The sequence below is a fragment of the Liolophura sinensis genome, chromosome 9, assembly GCF_032854445.1.
Source record: "Liolophura sinensis isolate JHLJ2023 chromosome 9, CUHK_Ljap_v2, whole genome shotgun sequence".
NCBI lineage: Eukaryota > Metazoa > Mollusca > Polyplacophora > Chitonida > Chitonidae > Liolophura > Liolophura sinensis.
The window spans coordinates 1,669,191-1,695,851 of record NC_088303.1 but is presented as its reverse complement, the minus strand read 5'-3'; the positions used below and the strand labels follow the sequence as shown (position 1 = coordinate 1,695,851).

The following is a 26,661-nucleotide window of genomic DNA, read 5'->3' as shown; positions in this document are numbered from 1 at the left end:
AAACCCAAACAAGTACCAATCCGTATGGTAACCATCATCCACGTCACTCACACAAGTTGCTTAGATCCTATATGCATGAGCCAACAGATGCTGTGATCATCCGACCTACAGATATCTAATTAAGCCCGCTATTTCTGTATCTGAAATTCACTTTGAAAATGCTACCAATTTTTGAAGAAGACACTAGACATGATGTCCTTTCCAGTCATAGCATAACGATACCAGGATATACAGTACATTAAATGACACTTTTTATGCTGTCACTAAACAAACTTCACAAAAAAACTCTTAAATGGCCCTATAAGGTGGATGAATCATGCAAAATGTGTCACTCAAAAAATGCTTCACATCAGGCGAAATACAGTACTCTTATAATATGCCTGGGAGCTGACCTCTGCCAGGATTGAACCTCAGCCTGAGAACATTCTAGCCACTTGGCCATTGACTGTATGTATTTAGACTAGACACCATGACAACATATATGGCTTACATTGTAAAGGCCTGTCTGTCCTACGCTGAGGATCTTCGTAAGGTGTCTTCATGCTCACAGCTCCATCCAATGGTACTCTGATACGGCTAATGTCAAATGCATTTTGATCTTCCTCTCCTGTGACAAAAAAAAAAGCGAAATACAGAAGGTCAAAATCATACCACATGAAAATATCCTGTCCAGGTTTTGAACCCTGTCCAAATCACTTCCCACCACATCCCTCCAAAACTTTTTACCTCATAGGGTCAAGTCATATGACAAAGTAGATTAATTATTTAAGTTAAATGCATCATTTTGCAGAGATTAAAGGAGATTCAGGTTTCCAAATCACAAAGAAATTCTCTCTGAATTGCCCAACATACCTGCTCCGTCTTCATCGTAGTGCACAATGTTCTCACGGATGTCATCGTACGGATCATCATCTAACATGATCTTTTCTTTTGGCTTTCTCAGCTTAATGTAAAGGAATACAGCCAGAACGAGGACTGTGAAACAAGAAAATGCATATGTAGTAGATAGGAAATATTTTCAACTTGAAGTAAATTATTAGAAAATCCATCGCTTTAAGAATGCTAGTTAATTATGAACGTACAAAACTGCAGCAGGGGATCATCCACTTCAGTTGTAACACAAGTGTCCAAAACAACAAAATCTTCACTGATTTATTTCCAAACTGGCATTCTTTTAGTTTAAATCAGGTGAATAAATTACATTAGGAAAATCAAGTGAAATCCATTCAGTAGAAATCCCCATTTCAGATGTAAATGAAACAGCATCAATTCATGCACATATATGACACTGAAGAATTGTAACCAGCCAGTTTGTCAAACCAGACATATGCCCATTATGCTGTTTTGTGTCAGAAATGTCAGTACAACGTATCACATATCCCTTATTTTGTTTCCATGGCCATGCTCCTATTTGATGTAATTAGGCAATCTGACTCATCACACAAGACAATTTCCCATCACGCCACTTATGTCTTTTCCTTGTAGGAAATATATGTCCTATATGTAAAATGGACTGGATTCTCTTTGGTGTCATTTAGGAATTCAGCTCATTAAACCAGACAAATTATAAATTAAAGTAGAAAAAATTTGCAGATAAATCTGTAAACATCAAAGATGATACATAAACATAATGTAGGGTTACTCACCGAGGAACAGAAATAAACAAACGAGAATGGCAACAAGTCCTTCCACACTGAGTGTGGCTGAGCGGACAAGCGAGCCCAGCTCCGTCTCACAGTGTGTGCCTGTGTACCCAAGTGGACAGTCACAGTAGTAGCCCATCTTTGTGGTGGTCGTGTATATACAGGTGCCTCCGTGGTCACAACGACAAGCACTCACACACATCGAGTTATTACTCTCCACATAACCTGGCCAACACCTGTGTCAAACAAGGTTGTAGAACATCAATACAAACAACAATGTGAATAGTGAACACTCGAAGAGAGTATTTAACTTACATGTATGCCGAGTTAAGGTCTGAAAAATCCCAATTACAGCTCTGCTCAAATCCCACATCAAACCAAGTATAAGCTTGCTACAAACTATCACCTGCTGGTTTACAACAGTCCCCTGCAGGCTTTCTGAAATCATGCTTAGATTTTTAATAACATCTGTTTTTTTTTTTTTGTTCAGGTAAGTCAGCTATGTTGTTTTATGGTTTTCTTGAAGTTGCTTGTAAACGAGGTACTCTAGGTTACAACTATGTCATTCATGCAGGTGTAAGTGAAAGTGCCCTAATGTCTCGCCATGACATCAAAAGAGAGACAACAGCAAGCCGTCAGTTTTGTTCGGAGATAAATGCTCCTGAGTGCCCAACAGAATACTATCAGTGATGAGCACCAAGAAAGGCATCAACAAGTCACGATTTTAAGTCTCTGTTATGACCTGACCTAGGTTTGATCCCAGGTCTCCTGACTTCCAGACAGACGTTCTAACCATTAGCAAGTTACATGCACCGGAATAGCTGATTTTGCACGCCTATTTATAGATGACTGTGCCACGATGCATTCTGATGGAAAATTTTACAGGAAAACAGCTGAATGTAGGAAGAAATGTCACAGGACTTGCTGAATTGTTCACAATCGGCTTGGCAAAACAACCTACCGTGCCATGGCGCCACAGCAGTTCTGAGGTGAGTTTGATCTTTAAGAGTTCGAGCATCGAATTCAACTTGAAAAACACTTTATTTTCCCATAATTCAGCATTATGGTGGGAGGAAATCGAGCAGAGACTGGCACAAACCCACCACCATCCACAGGTTGCTGGAGACCTTCCATTTTCCCATAATTCAGCATTATGGTGGGAGGAAATTGAGCAGAGACTGGCACAAACCCACCACCATCCACAGGTTGCTGGAGACCTTCCATTTTCCCATAATTCAGCATTATTGTGGGAGGAAACCAGGCAGAGACTGGCACAAACCCACCACCATCCACAGGTTGCTGGAGACCTTCCCACATACAGACAGAGAGTATAGACTTGAATTCACCACGACCTCATTGGTGAGAGGCTCCTGGGTCATTGTGCCATGCTGCCGTGCTAACCCCCTCAACCCCCATAAAATGAATATACATATATCATTCCACTCTGGAATGTCGCAAAAATATGTAAGTGCGAAACTTGAGCTTTCTTTTGAAAAGGTTTCGTGATTGGAACCACTGTTATTGTCGTTTCTTTTGAATTGTTTCTTGTGTTGACTCACACTAAAAGCCTCTTTAATGCTCGCTGCTTTACACAACGATGTTTAAATAGCAGACTGGATTCGTCTGATTCCCTTAAATCGTTTAAACCACATGTCCACACGAAAGGAGTAGACGAGTTTGGGTTTTCGCCGGAAAAAAAAAATGAACTATCGCAAACAATTTATGGAGATGGTCCTTTATATTTTCATGCCTGTTGCTGTCAGCATTATTCACGCAAAGTGCCCAAAGTGTAAAGTGCCCAAGGATATGATCTCAGTCAGAACAGCGAAATTATGCCGTGAAGTAATTCACGACAAGTGTTACAAGATGAAAAATAACGCATTAATTCCCCAATGATTTGGGTTTTGACCAGAGCTGCACTGCATATAGCTGATGTTAGGTCTGGTGACCAATGTTTTAGAGAGAGGGTATATCAGCATCGAAAGGCCTGGTGCATAGCTTACTTGCAGTCAAACTTCTCCCACAAGGGCACACACTGGCGTTCTGCTGGGCAGCTGTTGTTATGGCAGTCTTCACGTGTACAGCCGTCTATCAAGTTCTTGGCCATGATCACCTCAGCAGCATTACTACTTTCTGATGTGAGCATAGGGAACCATCTGTCGTCCAGTCGTACATCACTCATACAAGCTGCAAACATAGCAAGGACTTACAGTGAAATCAGGCTATAGTCAGGTTGATGCCTTCTCAAGGGTGGCAGGGCAAAGTCTGAAACTGTCACCCTTTGCGACTGAAGATATCTAATATTTGGCACATCATTCAAATGTTGTTCTTAAATCTTGTCAATTTCTCAAAAGTAAAGGTTAAAAAAAAGCCAATCATTACCGAATCGAAAACTCAGTAAAATAACGCTTGTGTTTTCAATCCCATACAAATGCATGCCACCAGTGAGACATACAAGCTAGAGTTCTGGTTCTTGGAAAGTAAGGGGAAACGCTACTGCTTCAGTAAAATTCTGGCAAATAGACCTGAACATCTGTAGTTCAAAACTTTAACTAATAGCTGGCCATATGGATGCACACTGATAACTTCTCTCTGACTCTTTATTACCTGGTCCACCTGTGAACTATCATGAAGATAACCACCTACATCCACAGCTAAAGGGAACATGGTTACGGTATCAACATGTTCTACTCACAACTCTCATAGTCTGTTACATCAGGATTCTGAATTACGTTTCCAGAGACCAGCGCCCCTCCGAACACGTTCTCTGGAGCAATCCTGAGAGTGCGGAAACCACTAGTCATGCCCTTGGTCTCTGTGTAGTAAGGCCCCTCCCCACTGTCCATGTAAAGCTTTACGCGTTTGCCTGACCGTTCCATGTACACTGTGTGCCACTGGCCATTGGATGCCACCACCTGGCTCAGGCTGAGGGACTGCTGAACACTTGAGCCAAGGTGATATGCCAGATGAAGAATATGGTTTCGGATCTGAAACAAGCAACAACAACGCAACATTTAATACTACCGCACATGTATGTACCCTACTTTACCAACCATTTTTTTATGCAAAGTTTTAAATACAATTTTGAAACCTGCAGATTTGAACCAGTCGCATGTAAGGGACACGTTTATGAAATTTCATCAATTTTGTGATCATATGACATGTATGATCAAATGCAAGCATTTGAAGATTTGATTTATTTGAAAACTGTAAACTTTGGTTTATTTCCTGATGTGCAGACACAGCAGCAGATTACATATATTGCAGAGGCATTAAGGCCAGTGAACCTGAGCCGAGTCAGACAGTAGAAGTGAGTAATGGTAACACATGGTCACAGGAGGAGTGGTGGAACTAGTGTTCTAATTTAAATGTGCTCTAGTTACGATGTTACAGCCATAGCTTTTAGATAGTTGCATCTTAATACCATATACCCTGTATTATATAAAATTTACCTACATCACTCTGCAAGCCAGTGACAAAAAAGGATGCCACCCGCAAAGGTATAAGACTATATAACCTTGCACGGGCCTTCAAGAATGATATTTACCTCTAGCTGTATGAACTCTTCTCTGGAGTCCGACATGACAGCAAACAACAAGCCGTCTTTGTCTCGACTCCTGAACCTCAGCTGGATCTTGTTCCTGTTTACAGATGGTTGGTACAGCAACTTCCACACCAGGAAGCTCTCATCCAAGAAGTCCTTTGTAGGAGTTTCTGAGTAAAGACATATCAAGCATTAAAACAGGATTTCCATATTATCATTTTGAAAAATACTCCATTACATACATTATCCCAGACATCACTGTATTAGACTCGCACAATGACTGCAGGCAAGGTAGTATAAGCCAAGAACACCGTGATCTTATTGGTCAATGGTATGATGGTGGCAAAATGCCAGCACTTGAACTATCTCAGCCAGCATTGGCACTAGAATCAACCTGCATTGATTTATTGACTGATGAAATGTCAAACTTTCGAAATATTCGAGATTCTAAGAGATTCTCAGACGGGGCCTGTCCACTGACCTTGCATGCACTTGTCCCCCATCCAGCCTGGTTTACATCTACAGACAGGAGCTCCCCCACCCAGACGGCCCTCGCAGACTCCATTCTCTCCACACACCAGACCGTCTACTGCATTCACAGACCCACAGCTATCCTCCTCTTGGGGGCAGCCATCACGCGTGCCCTTGTGCAGACCCGTCTTCCCGATGTAAAGGTCGTACAACTAACAGAGAAGATACATGATACTTGATAACAACCATCCTACATGTGACATTAGCATTGTGCAGCTACTGGATATTACAGACACATGAGCCTACAGCCACTTGTTAATGGAATATATTCATTGGTATTTCCAGTTTAACCCCTAAGGCCAAATATGTCATCATAAAGACTTATTGACAAAAGAAATTTGCAAATTTCCATGTAAGCAAACACAATAAAACAGTTGTGTCTGGGAGGACCTACAACACTTGTACATGGCTTGTTTCTGATTAGTTATCCAATGACTGACAGTTTCATCCTATACCAAAGCACTGTATCCTTACCATTCCCAAATGACGGAAATTCTTAATGCAGCCATTAAAGTCTGGCGGGCTGGGTTGTAGGAACTTGGGGTCTGAGATAGTTCCACCCATCTGGAGTAAGCTGTTGACGTTCAAGTACATGTTCTCTCCTGGTGTTCTGCCAGAAGACTCGCACGAGCTGCGATCTTCACTCGATGACCGCTCATTCTCTGTGATGACGGCTGTCCTGCAATCATCCACTGTCAGGGTGATCACCTGAAAACAGAACAACCTGCAGTTTTACAAAGGATAGTGTTTGCTTATTTTATTGATCTTATTATATTGCTTAACATCATACTCAAATTATTTATTTGATTTCTGCTCATCACATACTGAAGAATTTACACCTGCAGAGCGACTTCAATGTGTCCACCACGTCAGTGCATGGAAACTGATGTTCAACTAAGTTAAGATGACGAGTTTAGATGGACAGGTCAGCTGTGTGTCAAGACGAGGCCGGTCCTGGTTCAGATCTTACCTTCCCCTCAGATGTGATGTCGATACGATGCCACTTGTTGTCAGCCAGGTTCTGATTGGCCACGGTCAAGGTCAGTACACCCGTGCCATGGTCAATGTTCAGGACGGGAGCACCATTAAGCAGCTGCAAGGAGATGAAGTCGCTCTGACCCTTGTCATCATCGGGGCCATTGTAGAAGAGCAGCCCGTTCTGCTGTTGAGTGATGAACTCCAGGCTGGTACGACCATACTCACACTGGGCTAGGGCTGGGTATAGGGCCCAGCCATTACCACTAAAACTATGCTTTGTCCGCTGACACCGAGGCCCATCAAAGCCCTCCTCACACTTGCATCTGCGTTGGCAAATCAGAATGTTGAGTTTGTTGTAAGCTGTAGAAACTATGTCAAAGCTGGTAACATGATGTCAAGATGTTTCAACAGGCAAGACTTATTTATTTATCTGATTACATCATAATCCAGAATCTTAAAATTCTATTTATCTGCTAGATGTCATACTCAAGAATTTTTCACTTACACAATAACGGACAGTTTTACGGGTGGGGGAAACCAGGGTGCCAGGAGTAAACCACTGGCCTAAGGCAAGTTACTGACAAACTTTCTCACTAGTGAATCAAAGATATGCACACCATCTTGGTTGAAGAGCCATGGTCGTTACACATTTCAATAACGTTATAGACTGTGTAAATAGCCACACCACTCTTCAACCACTTTGTGTCAGCATCACTCCACAAGGAGCTCGAGCAGGCCATTCCAGGTGGGGTGATCGGAAATTCCCTGCCCAAGGCTGTGAGTGATCCCATACCGAGTGTACCTGCAACTAAACCTGCGCACCTCACCACTGTGCTATGTCCTGTTAAACATTTATCACACAATACAAAGAATAACTAATTATAACTATCCACTTTGTCAGCATTATCATGGTGAGACCAGACAAAGAGACATTAAAGTCACACAACCATATCGCATATACGTCCAGCTACACACGATAACTTACCCGATCTCCTTCCAGTCATCAATGAAGCAGGTGCCCCCATTGAAACAGAAGTCACCCCGGCACTCGGTAGGGAACTCACTGGCTTTACAAATACAGCTAGAAGCACCTGTTCCGTTACAGTAATTACACTCAGATTTGTAGTATGCATTCACTCCCACGAACGATGTTGTGTTGGCGTATACCACCAACGGCTTGTCAGACACGATGTACGCGTTGTGGCAGCCATGGTCACAAATCTCGTACAGACACTCATCAATGGGCACCATGCCCACTTTTACACCAACATTTTGCTCGAACTGCAAAGGACAAAACCAATCTGATTGCTTGTGATGTTGTAATGAGCAGCCTTAATATGTAAAACTGAATAGTCATTATAAATGATAAAAGTCTTGTAAAACATTGTGATGGCTCAAAGAGACCCCAGCTATTATTGATAGAATGACCAAAGCTTAATGTTTCTACTGATTCATTTATTACTTGCTTCATGGAAGAAGGTGATGTGTTATGCAACAGTCTCTTTCAGCAACACTCAACTGGGTAACGGTTAAATCCACTTTCACACTGGGCTATTTGTTGTATAAACCCATCAAATTCAACCAGTGAAACTAAAAATGGCCAGATCTATTTCATAAGCCTCGTTCATAGAGAGATCTGACAAATTCTGTACAAGACATACACGTCTGAAACAGCCCTTAGAAATGCCGCTTAAACAAGAGAGAAAGAAAAGATGACGAAGAAAACTCACTAGATAAAATTTGGTTATCAGTGCCATCAAATACCAGACTTACCTCTGCTTTGTTGGTAATGACAAGACCATCTAGTTTGGAAGGCTTGTACCAGGGAGAACCATGGGCAGCAAACCTCACATCTGTATAGCCCTTCCCTTCACGAACACTAAAGATGTCCACGTTACTCTCTGGCACACTCAGCTTCTGTGCTAACTCAGCCTTCATCTTGTCGTACTTGCTATCCTCATACTCCCCATATCTTCCACTAGGCGCATGTGGCCGCTCCAGGAACTCTTGTGCCGTGATACCTGTTCAATAAAATCATAAACAACTACATTTAATATTTATATAAAGGTTTAATGCCATAATTTCCATTACTGACAAAAGCATTACTTCACATACAGAAATTACATATTTCTTTTCTAATAACACTTATTATATCTCATGGGTTATAATTTCCACCCCTCAATATTTAAGGTATTCAAGCCCCACTATCCTCTACGTGCTTCAAGTACTTTAGTATGAAGTCAGCAGTATTAGTATAATAAAATCAAAATTGAGTTCTTTACTGAATGCAATGCCACTACTATATTGTTGCTTCAAGAAAAGATAATACTACTGAAAAGTGTCCTCTATTACCTGCAATCAACAGCAGCCAGGTCAAATATCATAAAATTACAGCCTTAAAAATTATGTGAGTGGAAAGTGAAAGTAAAGGTACTAACCACTGAGCCTGACAGAGCCAGAACTGTAGACTGCCTCAGCTGGAATACCCTTGACTATCACTCGAACTTCAGAGATATGGCTCTTGTCGAACACTGTGTCATACACAGCCACGTTAAAGCTGTATGTTCCCTCTGGGGGCTTGCCACTCATCTTCACCATCCCGGTATCTTGGTCCAACCTGTTCATAAATCACATCCGCACAATTGTTAACTGAAGCCTTAGTGCTCTAACGAGTTTTCTATGTGTAAACTTCACAGAAGTACATACACTGAAGAAGAGAATATACAAGCCTTTTGGACTTCATATCTCATCTTGCTACATAACATTTTCAGGTTGAGAAGTGCACAAAAAAGTTCAAAACATTTGCCAGAAACTATTTGGCTTTTGGAACGTGAAATTTTCTGGTCAAGTTTTCTCTCTTGACCAATAACAGCCACATGCATCACAGGGTAATTACTTAAATTTAGTTTTATTTCCCATTACTTTATTAATAATACAATATTGCATGTGACCAAGTTATACGAATCTTTTAATTAACAATTCCATACAGGATTTTCATGTGTATGGCTCAGGTTACTTCTTTCCACTTCGCTACAATGTCTTGGGAGATCATACAGCCTTATATTAAAACCCTCTTCTAATCACGTTCTGCCAACTTGACACCTGTTCTGACGGTGATCACGTCCCATTACTGCTCTACCTCAGTTGTCTTGCCTCAAATACCCAACCACTTCCTACCTCAGCTGTCCCACCTGAAATATACCATTACTTCCTACTTCTGCAGACTCACCTGAAAGTCCCATTACTTCCTACCCCTGCCGGCTCACCTGAATATCCCCTTACTTCCCTACCTCTGCTGACTCACCTGAATATCCCCTTACTTCCCTACCTATGCTGACTCACCTGAATATCCCCTTACTTCCCTACCTCTGCTGACTCACCTGAATATCCCCTTACTTCCCTACCTATGCTGACTCACCTGAATATCCCCTTACTTCCCTACCTATGCTGACTCACCTGAATATCCCCTTACTTCCCTACCTATGCTTACTCACCTGAATATCCCCTTACTTCCCTACCTCTGCTGACTCACCTGAATATCCCCTTACTTCCCTACCTATACTGTCTCGCCTTTAATATTCCACTACTTCCCTACCTCAGCTGTCTCACCTGAAATATTCCACTACTTCCCTACCTCAGCTGTCTCACCTGAAATATCCCATTACTTCCCTACCTCAGCTGTCTCACCTGAAATATACAACTACATGTACTTCCGTATCACTGCTCACTCACCCAAAATATTCTGGAAGTGTTCCTACAGCAGTGTACTCTTTGTCCGCAATGTCCCAGTCATCAGGGTCCTTCGCATACACTCGACCTATTTCCACATTCTCCAAAGCACTGAAGCCTGAACACAACAAACTTTCTAATAAGCACTACGTAAACTTTTAAATCACAAAATTTTGACTGTAGAGCATTGTGAGGTTTCAGCTCTGCGCACAACAGAAAGCTTGATGCACACTACCAAGCAGTAGGATCCTGTAAATAGCTGCCAGGTGGTAGTTCCCAGGAAACTCAAAACTGATTTTTGTACTAATAAACAAGATTGATATTATCATCAAACAACATGTTAAAATTTTGTTTACTCAGTTTCACCCTACTACTCGGAAATATAACAGGACAGCTTTCTGGCTTCTGACTTGCTGTCTCTAACCTCCAAGAGTAGTTGCCTGTGACTCTAACTGGACTTGGTCTACTGGTTACACGACTGTCATGTTGGACCATATATACATCATCCAGTAGATCCATTGATCATGAAATCATGAAGATTCATGAAACACACAAGCAGTGCTAGTCCAAAAAACAAAGTGTATGTACTATGCATAGAAAGTCCTAGTTTACCAAAACAGATGTACCTTCATACGAGTAGACAAAGATTTCCTTCAGCCCGGGCTCGTGTTCATTATCATTCTTATCCTTGATGACAATCTGTAGCATGTTCGTTCCGGTCATCACAGGCTCTCCACTGTCCCACATCACGATTGGCATCTGGTATTCCTTTTGGGTTTCCCTGTCAAACCGCTTGAACAGCGTGAATACATAGGCAAATCCATTTGGTTTGTCAGCATCTGCAAAAGTCAGAGAGATTTTGCATTACACAGAATTCATGCAATACTGCTGAAGTAGCATTAAGCAATAATTGATCACTGATTGATCACTGATTTATCAGACCCTTGACAAACCTCAGTGTTGCCAGTCTTGGTCAAGGGCTAGTTGGATGCAGGGACAGATCTTCCTAAGGTCACATTCACATAGTTAGATTTGTCAAATTGAACTGTTTTCAATGAGTTTGGCCAAATAAATGAAAATAGGAAAGGCTATTTCATATGGCTTGTAGACTCTAGCAAATGAAAAATGCACGTGAATGCAGCTTCCTGTTTGCATTCGACTAATCAAACTGGACGAACAGGTCCATCAAGTCAAACCTTTTGGACATGGTTTTAGACAGTGGTGACTCTTAAACGGGTTAAATAAAAAGAAATATATTTGATTTACAGTAAATGACCTAAAATTCCACCTCAAAAAGTACAGTTTTAAAGTCAAGTAAATGTAAACAAATCATACTTTTGGGGCCAAAGCTTACATTTTCCCAGTAGGGTATCATCCTACCTTCCAAACAAACCTCAAAACAAAACAGGATTCTCAGAAGCAAGCAAACGATCAACTTTGTCATGCTCCAAATGTAGGTCATTTCCTTTATGTCCTAAAATCATGAAGTATTTTTTTAATGAGGCATTTTCCACTGGAATCAAATTAGCTGGGGAAAGCATCTAGGGTACCGGGAAAATTTATTTTCATCTCATTTCATTTCACGTGGGGGAAAAATGGCTGAGATAGGACCTCATTATGAAAGTCTGAGATCTCCACTTACTTCTTTGGAATGTCATATTGAAGGAGTCACAGGTGGGGTTTTCCTGGCATGGGCAGGCGTAATTACACGGCAGGGTGAAGTAGAATGGTGGTCCATTGCTGTCCGTATCTGGGTCTACTGCCTCTATCAGCTCGGGCCATCTCTGAACCTCCTCCACTTCCTCTTCAAAGTACACCACATAATCCTTCGCAAAGCCCGGGGCGTTGTCGTTGATGTCCTGTACCTCAATCACCAGAACCGCTGTGCCTGTCTGTTGTGGGGTTCCTGAAGGGGATGGCAAATGGTGAGTTAATTACGAGACAACAAAATAAGACAACACTCATCAGCATTACAGGACAATCCACACAAATATAATGGAGATTCAACTTCCTTAAACCATCCTGAGTGAAATGAATTTCAATTAATGCTCTAACAGCTTAATGACACATCCCATCGAGACAATATTTTGAATACAAACAGATTCATGTAATAACCGGTGAAACATAAAATGGTCTTAAGGTAGACCTGAGTCGTTGATCTCATTGGTCAGAGGCCAACTGGCTTCAGCTATAACTAGTGCTTCCACCTGAGTTCAAATCAATATCATATCCATGGAAGATGAGTAGCCTTCCCCAAACGTTAGAATACACAAACAGCCATGTCACTGATATCTTGTCATCACATGGACAGTGAGAGCGGAGAGTCCACAAATTTCTACAGTGTGCTACAGTAACATTTTCACTGGACACAGATGACTTACCTTTGTCAATAGCTAAAATATTGACATCATGAGATTCTTTGGTCTCTCTGTCCAGCTCTTTGTTAACTCTCACTGTGCCATTTCGATCGATGGTGAACTGTCGTTTAGGGTCAGAATTAGGGCTGTGGTCAATATAATACCTGAAACAGCAGATTGTAAGCTGAGCAGTTTGGCTAGACAACAGGAATATGTCAGCTGAGCAGTATGGCTAGATGGCAGGAAGACGTCAGCTGAGCAGTACGGCTAGACGGCAGGAAGACGTCAGCTGAGCAGTACGGCTAGACGGCAGCTGAGCAGTACGGCTAGACGGCAGGAAGACGTCAGCTGAGCAGTAAGGCCAGATGGCAGGAAGACGTCAGCTGAGCAGTACGGCTAGACGGCAGGAAGACGTCAGCTGAGCAGTACGGCTAGACGGCAGGAAGACGTCAGCTGAGCATTACAGCTAGACAACTTGAAGGCGTCAGCTGAGCAGTATGGCCAGACGGCAGGAATATGTCAGCTGAGCATTACAGCTAGACAACTTGAAGACGTCAGCTGAGCAGTACGGCTACACGGCAGGAAGACGTCAGCTGAGCAGTACGGCTAGACGGCAGGAAGACGTCAGCTGAGCAGTACGGCTAGACGGCAGGAAGATGTCAGCTGAGCATTACAGCTAGACAACTTGAAGGCGTCAGCTGAGCAATACGACCAGACGTCAGGAAGACGTCCGGTGAGCAGTACGGCTAGACGGCAGGAGGACGTCAGCTGAGCAGTACAGCTAGACGGCAGGAAGACGTCAGCTGAGCATTACAGCTAGACAACTTGAAGGCGTCAGCTGAGCAGTACGGCCAGACAACAGGAATATGTCAGCTGAGCAGTACGACCAGGCGGCAGGAAGACGTCAGCTGAGCAGTACAGCTAGACGGCAGGAAGACGTCAGCTGAGCATTACAGCTAGACAACTTGAAGGCGTCAGCTGAGCAGTACGGCTAGACGGCAGGAGGACGTCAGCTGAGCAGTACGGCCAGACGGCAGGAAGACGTCAGCTGAGCAGTACGACTAGACGGCAGGAAGACGTCAGCTGAGCAGTACGGCTAGACCCCATAAGACGTCAGCTGAGCAGTACGGCTAGACGGCAGGAAGACGTCAGCTGAGCATTACAGCTAGACAACTGGAAGGCGTCGGCTGAGCAGTATGGCCAGACGGCAGGAATATGTCGGCTGAGCATTACAGCTAGACAACTTGACGGCGTCAGCTGAGCAGTATGGCCAGATGGCAGGAAGATGTAAAGTTCTGAGGAAACTCACATCTTCGCAAATTCACAGCTTTCTCTAGAAATGTTATCAAGATGACTGATGTCCAATGGCACCATTTATTCAGCTGTACTGATTTCTTCAGTTGATTGCTATTTAATGCCATGCTCAAGACTTCACTTGTGCTATGGTTGTCTGCGGGTCTGGAGGAATGAGTGAGTACTTCAATGTCATACTTAACAATTTTTCAGTCATATGACGACGAAGGAGTCTTTAGAGTGCTTGTACGTGTAATATGTCTCCTTGTTGTAAAACAGATTTCCACCGCTCTTTGTTGGTGATCAACAGGTCACCAATCAAAACCATATGAAGACCACAAGAAAAATTTACAATATACCTTTTCTTGGCTAATATACTCACTCAAATTCCTTGTTGATGCCACTATCAGCATCAGTGGCTTTGAAAGTGGCCAGAACGGAGCCCACAGTAATGTTCTCAAATACAGTCTTCTGAATTGATTCTTGTTCAAATTTGGGTGCGTTGTCATTGAAATCCTCGACAATTACCTCGATGTAGGCTAGAACCTTGTGGGTGGGACTGGGAACATCGTCAACACTGACGGTCACATTGAATGACCGTGTCTGTGGGTTTTCGTAATCAATTTTCTGTAACAGGAGAGAGCATGTGAAGTTATTTGTAGTTACAAAGTACAGCCACTGAACTTATTTCAATGTCTGCTATTAACTGGTAAGATGATTCAGAATTTTTTACAAAAGCTTCCATATTAAACAGTCTGAAATTAGGGAGTCTATAGTATAGTCCCATTGGTATAGCATTACATGTACCATTATTCCATTAGATTATAACTGAGGCAGTTAATGGTTATTTCTGCTAATATACCAGAAAACACACAAAACAGATGTAAGATTGTAGATATTAATAACAAAATGAATCAGAAATATCTTACATTAGATTCGAACACCCTCAGTATTCCTTCATTGGTCTCGTTCCGTGTGTCAATATAAAAGTAGCCCTTGTCTTGTGTGGTCTCCAAGCTGTATATGAGCTGAGCGTTGATTCCTATGTCTTGATCGGATGCAGTCACAGAGATGATGGAGGCACCTTTGGGCAAATTCTCGGACATCGTCACCTGGTAAATGGTCTGACTGAAAACCGGTGACTGGTCATTGATATCGGACAGTCTGATGGTGATGGTTTGATTGGAGGACATGGGAGTGGGCGTTCCCTTGTCCTTCGCCTGTACCACCAATGAGTAGGTGTCCTGAGTTTCCCTGTCAAGAACACTGCTATCCATAGTGGAGACGTAAATCTGCCCTGAGGTGCGGTCGATGCTGAACAACGGTACCCCATCAACCATGTCTACAGAGACGATGTTGTATTCTACACGGGCGTTTTCACCGGCATCGTAATCCACAGCATTTACTGCAAACACTGTTTTCCCTTGTGTCCCTGGTCCTATCATAGAAATATTAGGGCATTTAGTTCAGAGTCAGAAATGTCCGGAAGGACATTATCTTTATTTATACTGTACATATTTTTTCCATAATCAGATTAATACAATGTAACATTCATCATAGAAAAACGTCAAGATTGAAATCATCTGTAATCATTATTTCATCCATGATATTAATTACTCTGTAACGCATCAGTACCACAGATATTGTTCATAGAAACCAGCCTAGAAATATCAAAAACGTGCATTTACAAACAAACATGAGGTAATGCATGATGAAATATCACCCACATCTGTGAAGAGAATTCCGATATTTCACCTGTATGTAATAGTTCAAGTATGAGCTAAAACAAATTCTACTGGCGATTTTGCTTACATTTAATTTTTTAAGCATTCCACAGACTTTAATAATTGAAAACTACTAGTTGAAATATTTGCTCTTACTTGAGGCTATTTCTAATAATACAGGAAGAGTGGTAACAGTGCAGATATCCACAATACAGGAAAAGTGGTAACAGTGCAGATATCCACAATACAGGAAAAGTGGTGACAGTGCAAATATCCACAATACAGGAAAAGTGGTAACAGTGCAGATATCCACAACAGAGGAAACAGAGCAGATATCCACAACAGAGGAAACAGTGCAGATATGCACAATACAGGAAAAGTGGTAACAGTGCAGATATCCACAATACAGGAAAAGTGGTAACAGTGCAGATATCCACAATACAGGAAAAGTGGTGACAGTGCAAATATCCACAACACAGGAAAAGTGGTAACAGTGCAGATATCCACAATACAGGAAAAGTGGTAACAGTGCAGATATCCACAATACAGGAAGAGTGGTAACAGTGCAGATATCCACAACACAGGAACATGAACACACAGCATATACAATCATTTTTTAAATATGAAACCATAAGGTTGGCACTACCCATTCATTATAAAAACATCAGATGTAATAATTAAAATCAACAAATGAACTAATTACATTACTAGCTGAAAGAAACACTTGCCTGATCCAGTGCTGTGCTCAGGAACACTGCCCTCAATGAGGTTCTTGTCAAACTTAGGAGCGTTGTCATTGATGTCGATAGGCTTCACTCTGACAAATGATACACCAGTCCTCTTGTTCTGGGAGCGTGGCTCATCTACAGCCAACACGTTAAACTCAAACACTTCCTGGCCGTCGGGTAAATCTCGGTCTAGTTTCCGCAACAGGGTGATGTCACCGGTCTTCTTGTCGATGGTGAAGGTGTTGTCCTCAGCTAGGGGCCCATTCAGACTGTACTCTATGTCATTGGGCCGTTCTGTGTCGGGGTCAATAGCAACCACCTGGGCAACATACCACAATGAGGATGTGAATCAAGAGAGAGAAAAAAGCACAGAAAAAGGAGAAGTGCTCTCAATTTCTTGCACTGCGGCCGGCTGTTCAAAACTGTCATAAGAATTAATACCAGATTTAACTTTTAGTCAAAACTCAAAAACAAAAAATGTGTAACAGTATAATACATACTGAGTTACTACGTGACCTTTGGCTGTAAAAACTGTCATTATATATACAATGAATTAATACTCATTAACTAATACATTCTGGAACAACCTCGCCCAGATATCCTTTAGTGCCTTACAGTTACACTGGAGTTTATATTCTTTCATAATTAGAGCTTCACATTAACATTTCATATATCCCATAATGATAAATCATTGTTCTCTTCTGCATGCACCCACGCACGCACGCGCAAACGCGCACACAAGACATTCAGAGAGAGCACAAGTGACTTTGACCTGAAAATGTTAACAGCAGAACATACCTTGATGATAACTTTGGGGACATCTTCGCTTTCTTCTGTAATATTGAGCACAACATAGGGGTTCTCTGAGAACACAGGATCATTGTCATTGGCATCTGACACATTGATGAACATCTGGGCGGTGTCCGTGAACAAACCATCATACACCTGTACTGTCAGGTTGTATAGCTGCAAATGAACCAGATAGGCTTTTAAGGAAAACACTTTCTTAGCTTTAAAATCTGTACCAATTTTAATTCTTCAAGACACTATTGCAGCTAACAAAAAAGTGCCGATTGTCTGTTTATTTAATATACCAAGAAAACAAACTCCACTGATAATTTTAAAACTGTCTCTTGCAATTACAAATACTATTTTACTGTATGAAAGCAAATTTAAATCTTCATATTAACGGTGGCAGAACACATGAAGTGCTTCTTACCCTTCGGTTTGGATCATCAAAGTCCAGTAGATTGGCTACCCGAACAATGCCACTTCTAGGCTCCACCTTGAAGTCATTACCGGCATTTATGATAGAATACTCCATCTGGGAATCTACAAACCCAAGCATGTACAATCAATTCTTACTGAATGCAGACTGCAAATTAAGGTAGTGAGAATCCTCATGGTTCATCATTGTCGTCTAAGAATTACTTTTAACTGGTAATGGTAACCTGTGTATCTATGAGCTTAGCTTGAACAAAACCTAATCAACATAAGTTTTGGACCATATCAAATTTCTCAACGATTTTGCTTAAACAAATTTCCGAAAGCAAACTGCCCAAATACAACTTGAACCTGTGCTTAACAACAAAACAACACTTTCCCCTCTCTATTTTTATCTTCACTGATTGGTTTTCTTGACACTAAAATCGTCTTAGGTACATAATTGCCTGATTTGGGACTGTTCTCCAGCATTTCCCTCATTAAGTTACACATTTTGCCTGACTTGGGACTGCTCTCCAGCATTTCCCTCATTAAATTGCACATTTTGCCTGATTTGGGACTGCTACCCAGCATTTCCCATATTAAATTACACATTTTGCCTGCCTTGGGACTGATCTCCAGCATTTCACTTATTAAGTTACACATTTTGCCTGATCTGGGACTGATCTCCAGCATTTCACTTATTGAGTTACATATTTAGCCTGATCTGGGATTGGTCTCCAGCATTTCACTTATTAAGTTACATATTTAACCTGATCTCGGACTGGTCTCCAGCATTTCACTTATTGAGTTACATATTTAGCCTGATCTGGGACTGGTCTCCAGCATTTCCCTTATTAAGTTACATATTTAGCCTGATCTGGGACTGGTCTCCAGCATTTCACTTATTAAGTTACACATTTTGCCTGATCTGGGACTGGTCTCCAGCATTTCACTTATTGAGTTACATATTTAGCCTGATCTGGGACTGGTCTCCAGCATTTCACTTATTAAGTTACACATTTTGCCTGATCTGGGACTGGTCTCCAGCATTTCACTTATTGAGTTACATATTTAGCCTGATCTGGGACTGGTTTCCAGCATTTCCCTTATTAAGTTACATATTTAGCCTGATCTGGGATTGGTCTCCAGCATTTCACTTATTAAGTTACACATTTTGCCTGATCTCGGACTGATCTCCAGCATTTCACTTATTAAGTTACATATTTAGCCTGATCTGGGATTGGTCTCCAGCATTTCACTTATTAAGTTACATATTTAGCCTGATCTGGGACTGGTCTCCAGCATTTCACTTATTGAGTTACATATTTAACCTGATCTGGGACTGGTCTCCAGCATTTCACTTATTAAGTTACATATTTAGCCTGATCTCGGACTGATCTCCAGCATTTCACTTATTAAGTTACACATTTTCTGTTTACCTTAGAAAGGTATTTTGAGAGAAATTTGGAAAGTAGGATGATATCCTACCAGGAAAATGTGCTTCAGCAAAGCAGGAGAGCAGAGGAGAGAGAGGATTGCTCACCTTTATCATCATCCAGGGCAGATAGTGTTAACACCGGGTGACCTATATCAACATCCTCAGGTACTTCAGCTTGCCACAGACGCTTGGCAAATCGGGGCTCATTGTCATTCTCATCCTGAATGACCACTTCCACTGTGGCAGTGGCTGAAACAGATAAACCCCCAAAATAAACACAGGTAGACATTTTCACTGTGGCTGTGGCTGAAACAGATAAACCTCCAAAATAAAAACAGGTAGACACTTCCAGTGTGACAGTGGCTGAAACAGATAAACCTTAAAGATAAACACAGGTAGACCCTTCCACTGTGGCGGTGGCTGAAACAGGTGAACCCCCAAAATAAAAACAGGTAGACACTTCCAGTGTGACAGTGGCTGAAACAGATAAACCTTAAAGATAAACACAGGTAGACACTTCCACTGTGGCGGTGGCTGAAACAGGTAAACCTCCAAAATAAAAACAGGTAGACACTTCCAGTGTGGCAGAGATTGAAACAGGTAAACCTTAAAGATAAACACAGGTAGACACTTCCACTGTGGCTGTGGCTGAAACAGATAAACCCCCAAAATAAAAACAGGTAGACACTTCCAGTGTGACAGTGGCTGAAACAGATAAACCTTAAAGATAAACACAGGTAGATACTTCCACTGTGGCTGTGGCTGAAACAGGTAAACCCCCAAAATAAAAACAGGTAGACACTTCCAGTGTGGCAGAGATTGAAACAGGTAAACCTTAAAGGTAAACACAGGCAGACACTTCCACTGTGGCTGTGGCTGAAACAGATAAACCCCCAAAATAAAAACAGGTAGACACTTCCAGTGTGACAGTGGCTGAAACAGATAAACCTTAAAGATAAACACAGGTAGATACTTCCACTGTGGCGGTGGCTGAAACAGGTAAACCCCCAAAATAAAAACAGGTAGACACTTCCAGTGTGGCAGAGTTTGAAACAGATAAACCTTAAAGATAAACACAGGTAGACCCTTCCACTGTGGCGGTGGCTGAAACAGATAAACCCCCAAAATAAAAACAGGTAGACACTTCCAGTGTGGCAGAGATTGAAACAGGTAAACCTTAGATAAACACAGGTAGACCCTTCCACTGTGGCAGTGGCTGAAACAGGTAAACCTCCAAAATAAAAACAGGTAGACACTTCCAGTGTGACAGTGGCTGAAACACATAAACCTTAAAGATAAACACAGGTAGATACTTCCACTGTGGCTGTGGCTGAAACAGGTAAACCTCCAAAATAAAAACAGGTAGACACTTCCAGTGTGACAGTGGCTGAAACAGATAAACCTTAAAGATAAACACAGGTAGATACTTCCACTGTGGCTGTGGCTGAAACAGGTAAACCTCCAAAATAAAAACAGGTAGACACTTCCAGTGTGACAGTGGCTGAAACAGATAAACCTTAAAGATAAACACAGGTAGATACTTCCAGTTTGGCAGAGGTTGAAACAGATAAACCCCCAAAATAAACACAGGTAGACAGTCACTGGTAGATATGCTTTTCAGCCAAACTTATGAAGTGCCTTATAAATTTTTTGTTTACATTTGTCACATGACAGCACTAGCACTTGACAGCAAAACAACTTTTGTACAGTGCTTTTAGCACTACCTTTTGTTTCTCTATTTGAACAGTCTAACGCATATTAAGAATTAGTTAGCATGATTTTGCTTAGCCTAATATAGCTGATCAAAACAAAAAAAAAGCAAGATGGTTTTTGCACCAGCTGTCACAGCCATCGCACCAGCATGAAAATGAAACTGGCAGTTGCTTTTGCCTACCAGATGCAAACATTGGAAGTTTATGAGTCATCTATAGTGTCAGTCAGCCTGATATAATTCAATGAACACTGACCAGAGTTTGGCTGATTTTCTGGTACAACGGGATCAACGGACGGCACCCGATCATCGACCTTCACTGTGAAGCGGATAACGCCCTGGGGGAAGGCTTCCAGGTCAAAAGTTGTCCTAGTGGTGATTACTCCAGTGTCTTCATCAATGGAGAAGTTGCGTGCCACATCATCATTCACACCATTTAAAAAACTGTAACGCAGCTGAAAGGAATGAAATACAAGGATGACATTTACTAGTGTATGGCAAAAATGGTATTAATAATACCTCAAAAGCAAGAGTTATGTGCTGTACCCAATTCACTCATCATTTTCACATTTGCACAAATTTATGTTAATTTGAGCACAAAATTATCCTTATTATTAACTCTCACTGGCACTGTGGGCTTCTCTTCGCACTAAGAGAAAGATTACGGCTTCAATCACTTAGTCCTGGCAAGACCAAGTTCTTTCTTATTCTCAGATTTTAACTCCATCTTATATAACACTGACTGATAGATCAATCTTCAATTCCCAAGTAATGATATTAAAGACATTTATTTTGAAACCCATTTTATGGGACATGTTTTTCTTTCACAACATGGATGCTGTGCTATTTGCACATACATGAATATTTAAATCCTCATGGAATTCTCCCAAAGTTGTTTTCCCTGAATACAACTCTGCAAATGACGTTATGGAAAGAGAACTGTTTTCTTACCCGCCTGAAGGCCTCCGATTTATCAGCATCTGAGGCCTGCAATGTCACGACAGTTTGCGGCGGGGGTCGGTTTTCTGTTAGAATGCCATTGATGGTAAGGGCTATGGGATTGTAGCCCCTGAAGACGGGGGCCTCATCATTCTGGTCTTGAACGGCCACAGTCATGATGATGTCACTGTTAGCTCTGTTGGCCTGTGTAAAGGTAGAAGCCACACATTAGTCATCCATCTATCTGTACATAGCTGTCTGCCAATGGCAGTCAGGTCTATAGGCCGAGGAAACCAGGTCCCTTTGCCAGGTATCTTACAAACTTCCTGAATTCAAAAGCTGCAGCCACACAAGACAAAGCAGGCTGTCAACGTCTTCAGTCAGAGAGTCTATTGGTTATCAAGACAAAGCAGGCTGCCAACGTCTTCAGTCAGGGAGTCTATCGGTTATCAAGACAAAGCAGGCTGTTAACGTCTTCAGTCAGAGAGTCTCCTGGTTATCAAGACGAAGCAGGCTGTCAACGTCTTCAGTCAGAGAGCCTATCGGTTATCAAGACAAAGCAGGCTGTCAACGTCTTCAGTCAGAGAGTCTATCGGTTATCAAGACGAAGCAGGCTGTCAACGTCTTCAGTCAGAGAGTCTATCGGTTATCAAGACAAAGCAGGCTGTCAACCTCTTCAGTCAGAGAGTCTACTGGTTATCAAGACAAAGCAGGCTGTTAACGTCTTCAGTCAGAGAGCCTATCGGTTATCAAGACGAAGCAGGCTGTCAACGTCTTCAGTCAGAGAGTCTATCGGTTATCAAGACGAAGCAGGCTGTTAACGTCTTCAGTCAGAGAGCCTATCGGTTATCAAGACGAAGCAGGCTGTCAACCTCTTCAGTCAGAGTCTATTGGTTATCAAGACAAAGCAGGCTGTCAACGTCTTCAGTCAGGGAGTCTATTGGTTATCAAGACACAGCAGGCTGTTAACGTCTTCAGTCAGAGAGTCTCCTGGTTATCAAGACGAAGCAGGCTGTCAACGTCTTCAGTCAGAGGGCCTATCGGTTATCAAGACAAAGCAGGCTGTCAACGTCTTCAGTCAGAGAGTCTATCGGTTATCAAGACGAAGCAGGCTGTCAACGTCTTCAGTCAGAGAGCCTATCGGTTATCAAGACAAAGCAGGCTGTCAACGTCTTCAGTCAGAGAGCCTATCGGTTAAGGCAAGAAGAGCGTTTAAGCGGATTGGGCCAACAATGACACCGGAGGCTCTAATCGAGGCTCTAACACAGTGCTGTAAATATACTCCACAGAGCTTGAATGATGCCACATTCGTTTCTGTTTGTTTCTTTGGTAATAGTTTTAGTTAGGCCATCAACAAAGGTCAGATTGGGGAGAGAAAAAAAGGCACTTACAGCTGCTCGAATTCTCAGCTGATAAGATTCAGTCCTTTCATAATCCAAGGATGATTTGAGATATATGTGCATGATGTCGTGCAGGCCCGGGGGTCTGAAGATGACGAATGGACTGATCTCGGAGACAGCTGTTTGGTTGTTGGTGATAAAGAGAAAGTCTACTGGACCTCCCCCTTCTGTCGTGGCCTGGAGGCGAGCGATGGGCTGGGTGTGGTCCAATGGGTGGGTCTCATTGATGTTGATAGGCGTGTTTGTCGCCACAGGCCCCTGCCACTCAGGGGGACGGACAAGGTTCGCCTGCACAGTTACATTGACAACAGCCGTTGAGTTCCGGCGTATTGGTGTACCGTCATCTTGTGCCATCACTGTGATCATCTGTTGTGTCTGTTGACAGAGGCAATGGAAGAGAAAATCTAAGGCCTGCAGCACTGTTAACAAATTCACAGACGTGTATGATCACGCATACTTAGGCGGCAAGTTTCCTCATAACATTTTTTGAACAACAAGTGTCACATTGGTCAGTTGGCATGAAAGGAACAGTTTGGATACAAAATCAAGAGAGCTTTATAAACTGCTGCTTTTCATTCACCCTAGTTGAAACATTATTTATTGACTGCAACTGATGCTTACAGTACTACACTACTGATGGACATACGTGTGCTGTTAAATCTTGTATTAACATATTGTTATAGAGGTCTCCGGGAAGAGCAAATCATTCACTTGATTTTAACAAGCTCCTTAAATATAGACTTTAATTTCAATTTCAAACTGATCCAGGCCAAATACCACTTATCTACTAACAATTATTAAGTGGATAATTGCAATGTTAAATCCCAATTCTTTGATTCTCACCGTTACTGTTAAGTCTACGGCCAAACGAATGATGCCCGTTTCCCCATTGATCTTGAATAACGATGACGGATTGTCGATCAAGGAATATTCCACTTTTCTGTTTCTTCCAGAATCGTCGTCATTAGCAACCACACGAGTAACGCTTGTGTCTGCTTTGGAGTTTAACCTAACAGTGGCTTTATAAACAGACTCTGTAAACACAGGGTTGTTGTCGTTCACATCCTCCACCAGAACTCTGAAAGAGCAGATTCCGATGAGCTGTGGGGTGCCATGGTCACTAGCCTGAACTGTTATCCCGATGTCACGGGCACCATCCGTTGCTTCTCGGTCGATCAACCGGATAACAGTTATCTCCCCTGTAGTGTTGTTTATACGGAATGTATTTTGTGCATTAGTTACTAGCAAACGGTACTGGATCTTCCCATTGTCACCCTGGTCAGCATCCACTGCTTTGACCTGTCAAGAAAATTATCATGATATGTTACTGGCGGATTGCAGAGCACGACTCCAGGAGCCATAACTTTTTTATACCAAAGGACGTGCTCTCTATGATAGCTTTACGTAATGCAACTGTTAATGGTAGACTGCAGAAGACACGTCTACAAGTCAAACTTTTTAACAATTATTGTGAAAGATATTGACTTTTCTCTATTTTGATTTTGGAATAAATGTGATGAGCTAAGTGTATTCCATTAACAATCCATGATATTTTAAAGCACAGATCAAAGAAAACCAGGTACCTGAAAGACTGAGGAACCAAGTTTTGAATTCTCCTTAACAGAGGGTGGGTTCTTCTGGTACTGGGTACAGTTGGGGAACTCGGGGCGGTTATCATTGATGTCCACGACCTCTACAATGAGGGCCGCCTCGCTCTGTCGTTTAATGCCTGGTGTGCCACAGCACATGCCATCATCCTCGGCAGTGAGGTTGAGAACGTAGTGCAGCTTGCCTCGGGGCAGTGATTGCCGGAGAAAAACACGCCCGGTCTCAGGGGTGATCTGGAAAGGTCCGTTTGTCACAGCTTGGCCACCTGGCGGACAATAAAGGTTAAAGTGCACTGTAAGTTCCAAGATGAACTATGCAAAAATTTAAAACTACATGAAGGCAGTGCTTCAGAACAGAGGTATCAAAATACTTCAAATGGGTTTATAATGAATAATGCTATTTAATGCCTGTAACTGAAAGCTATGAAAAACAAAACCTTCAGCAGTTTCCATTAAATTGCATGTGATGTTCTTTGACATTGAAGCAGGCATATATGACGTAGAGTAAGGCACTGTTCCTGGAATGACATCTGTAGTACACCTACATTTGTGACTTTGTCAGCCAGATGCCACACCAAGTGTTCTTGCATGTTGTGACACCATGGAGAAACCGAAACAAAAGAAAACTTTGTTTCCACATGATCCTCCAAGGCTTTGTTTCCACATGATCCTCCAAGACTTACAAGAGCGAATTTAATACACTGTAAATTTGTCATTTAGGCAATTAATCATAGTGCTTAGATTCTTGTCACTTAATCCTTCATTTAACATGCAAATGTTACGTCACTGGTGTAGCTCTTTAAACATGCATTTTAATTAGGACAATATCCTGTTCAGTGCACATAAACACATACACAGCAAGAACTGTGATCACTGGGCAAAAATTGACTTGTAATGTTTCATCCCCCATGCTCTTGTAACAAAGTTACACATTTCTGGCACAAACTTCTTCACATTTTGTTGAAGCATGTACATGGAAAATTGCATATTCAGCCAAAGTAGGTTTCATGTAAATGTAGTAAATAACAAATAATAACTGTTCTAAATGTAGACAACCAGAATAATAACTGTTCTAAATGTAGACAGCCAGACCGATGGACAGCCAGACCGATGGACAGCCAGACTGATATTCTAGCCGTAAAGGGATCTAATACAGAGAATTCAATTTCAGGGCTGTAAACTTTTTATCCTGTACAAAATCATGATGCTGTCCTCAGGGCAATAATCTGACAGTCTCAAACACCTGGAAATTTCCCCTATCTTCATTTTTATTACACAATTTCTGGACAATAATCACTGTACAGAAACATTCAGCCAGACTCTGAAATTGAAGAGAATGAATCAGGTTATTATTTCTATAAGCTTAACCACTAACCAGTACTGGGATTTTTGAAGAAGACTTTCACACTGTCTCCATCAGGATCAGTGACGTGGACTGTGTGAACAAACTGGTCAATGTTTGCATTCTCCAAAACCTCGGCCTTCAGGTCAGTGCTGAATTCGGGATCCTCGTCGTTCACATTTGTCACCAGCACAATAACGGTGGCAGAGCCAGAGCGCGGGGATTCCCCATTATCCCTGGCAATCACCTGGAATTCGTAACGATGACCACGGGTCCGGTCGTAGTCCAATCGGCTGGGACAAAAGAAAAACAAGAAAACAGCTAATTCATGGAATTTATATCACAAACTATAAAAAAAAAATATGTACAGGTATGGATCAAGCTACTTTTGGCAACTGATGGAAACAGCTACAAAATGAAGCTGTACACAAATTTTATCACACTGGATTTTATTTGGAGGAGTCAAAACCAAAGCGTTACAGACAGACAAA

At 41.9% G+C, this 26,661-nt stretch overlaps 1 protein-coding gene across 1 annotated transcript in view; it reads right to left on the bottom strand.

The window, feature by feature from the left end:
* Positions 1-26,661, bottom strand: part of LOC135474990 (neural-cadherin-like) — a 53,338-nt gene that overhangs the window by 4,016 nt on the left and 22,661 nt on the right. The window contains exons 8-35 of the mRNA XM_064754711.1: positions 26,204-26,463; positions 24,805-25,094; positions 24,065-24,520; positions 23,213-23,596; positions 21,834-22,025; positions 21,139-21,337; positions 19,277-19,420; positions 17,747-17,859; positions 17,326-17,493; positions 16,528-16,846; positions 15,005-15,513; positions 14,458-14,702; positions 12,807-12,946; positions 12,068-12,331; positions 11,052-11,264; positions 10,429-10,543; positions 9,135-9,313; positions 8,470-8,717; positions 7,682-7,977; positions 6,689-7,019; positions 6,193-6,426; positions 5,669-5,870; positions 5,191-5,357; positions 4,339-4,630; positions 3,647-3,830; positions 1,647-1,879; positions 853-975; positions 491-607 (exon numbers count right to left, since the gene is read on the bottom strand). Of these exons, the coding sequence (XP_064610781.1) occupies positions 491-607; positions 853-975; positions 1,647-1,879; positions 3,647-3,830; positions 4,339-4,630; positions 5,191-5,357; positions 5,669-5,870; positions 6,193-6,426; positions 6,689-7,019; positions 7,682-7,977; positions 8,470-8,717; positions 9,135-9,313; positions 10,429-10,543; positions 11,052-11,264; positions 12,068-12,331; positions 12,807-12,946; positions 14,458-14,702; positions 15,005-15,513; positions 16,528-16,846; positions 17,326-17,493; positions 17,747-17,859; positions 19,277-19,420; positions 21,139-21,337; positions 21,834-22,025; positions 23,213-23,596; positions 24,065-24,520; positions 24,805-25,094; positions 26,204-26,463 (6,617 nt within the window). The remainder of the gene's footprint in view (positions 1-490; positions 608-852; positions 976-1,646; positions 1,880-3,646; positions 3,831-4,338; positions 4,631-5,190; positions 5,358-5,668; positions 5,871-6,192; positions 6,427-6,688; positions 7,020-7,681; positions 7,978-8,469; positions 8,718-9,134; positions 9,314-10,428; positions 10,544-11,051; positions 11,265-12,067; positions 12,332-12,806; positions 12,947-14,457; positions 14,703-15,004; positions 15,514-16,527; positions 16,847-17,325; positions 17,494-17,746; positions 17,860-19,276; positions 19,421-21,138; positions 21,338-21,833; positions 22,026-23,212; positions 23,597-24,064; positions 24,521-24,804; positions 25,095-26,203; positions 26,464-26,661) is intronic.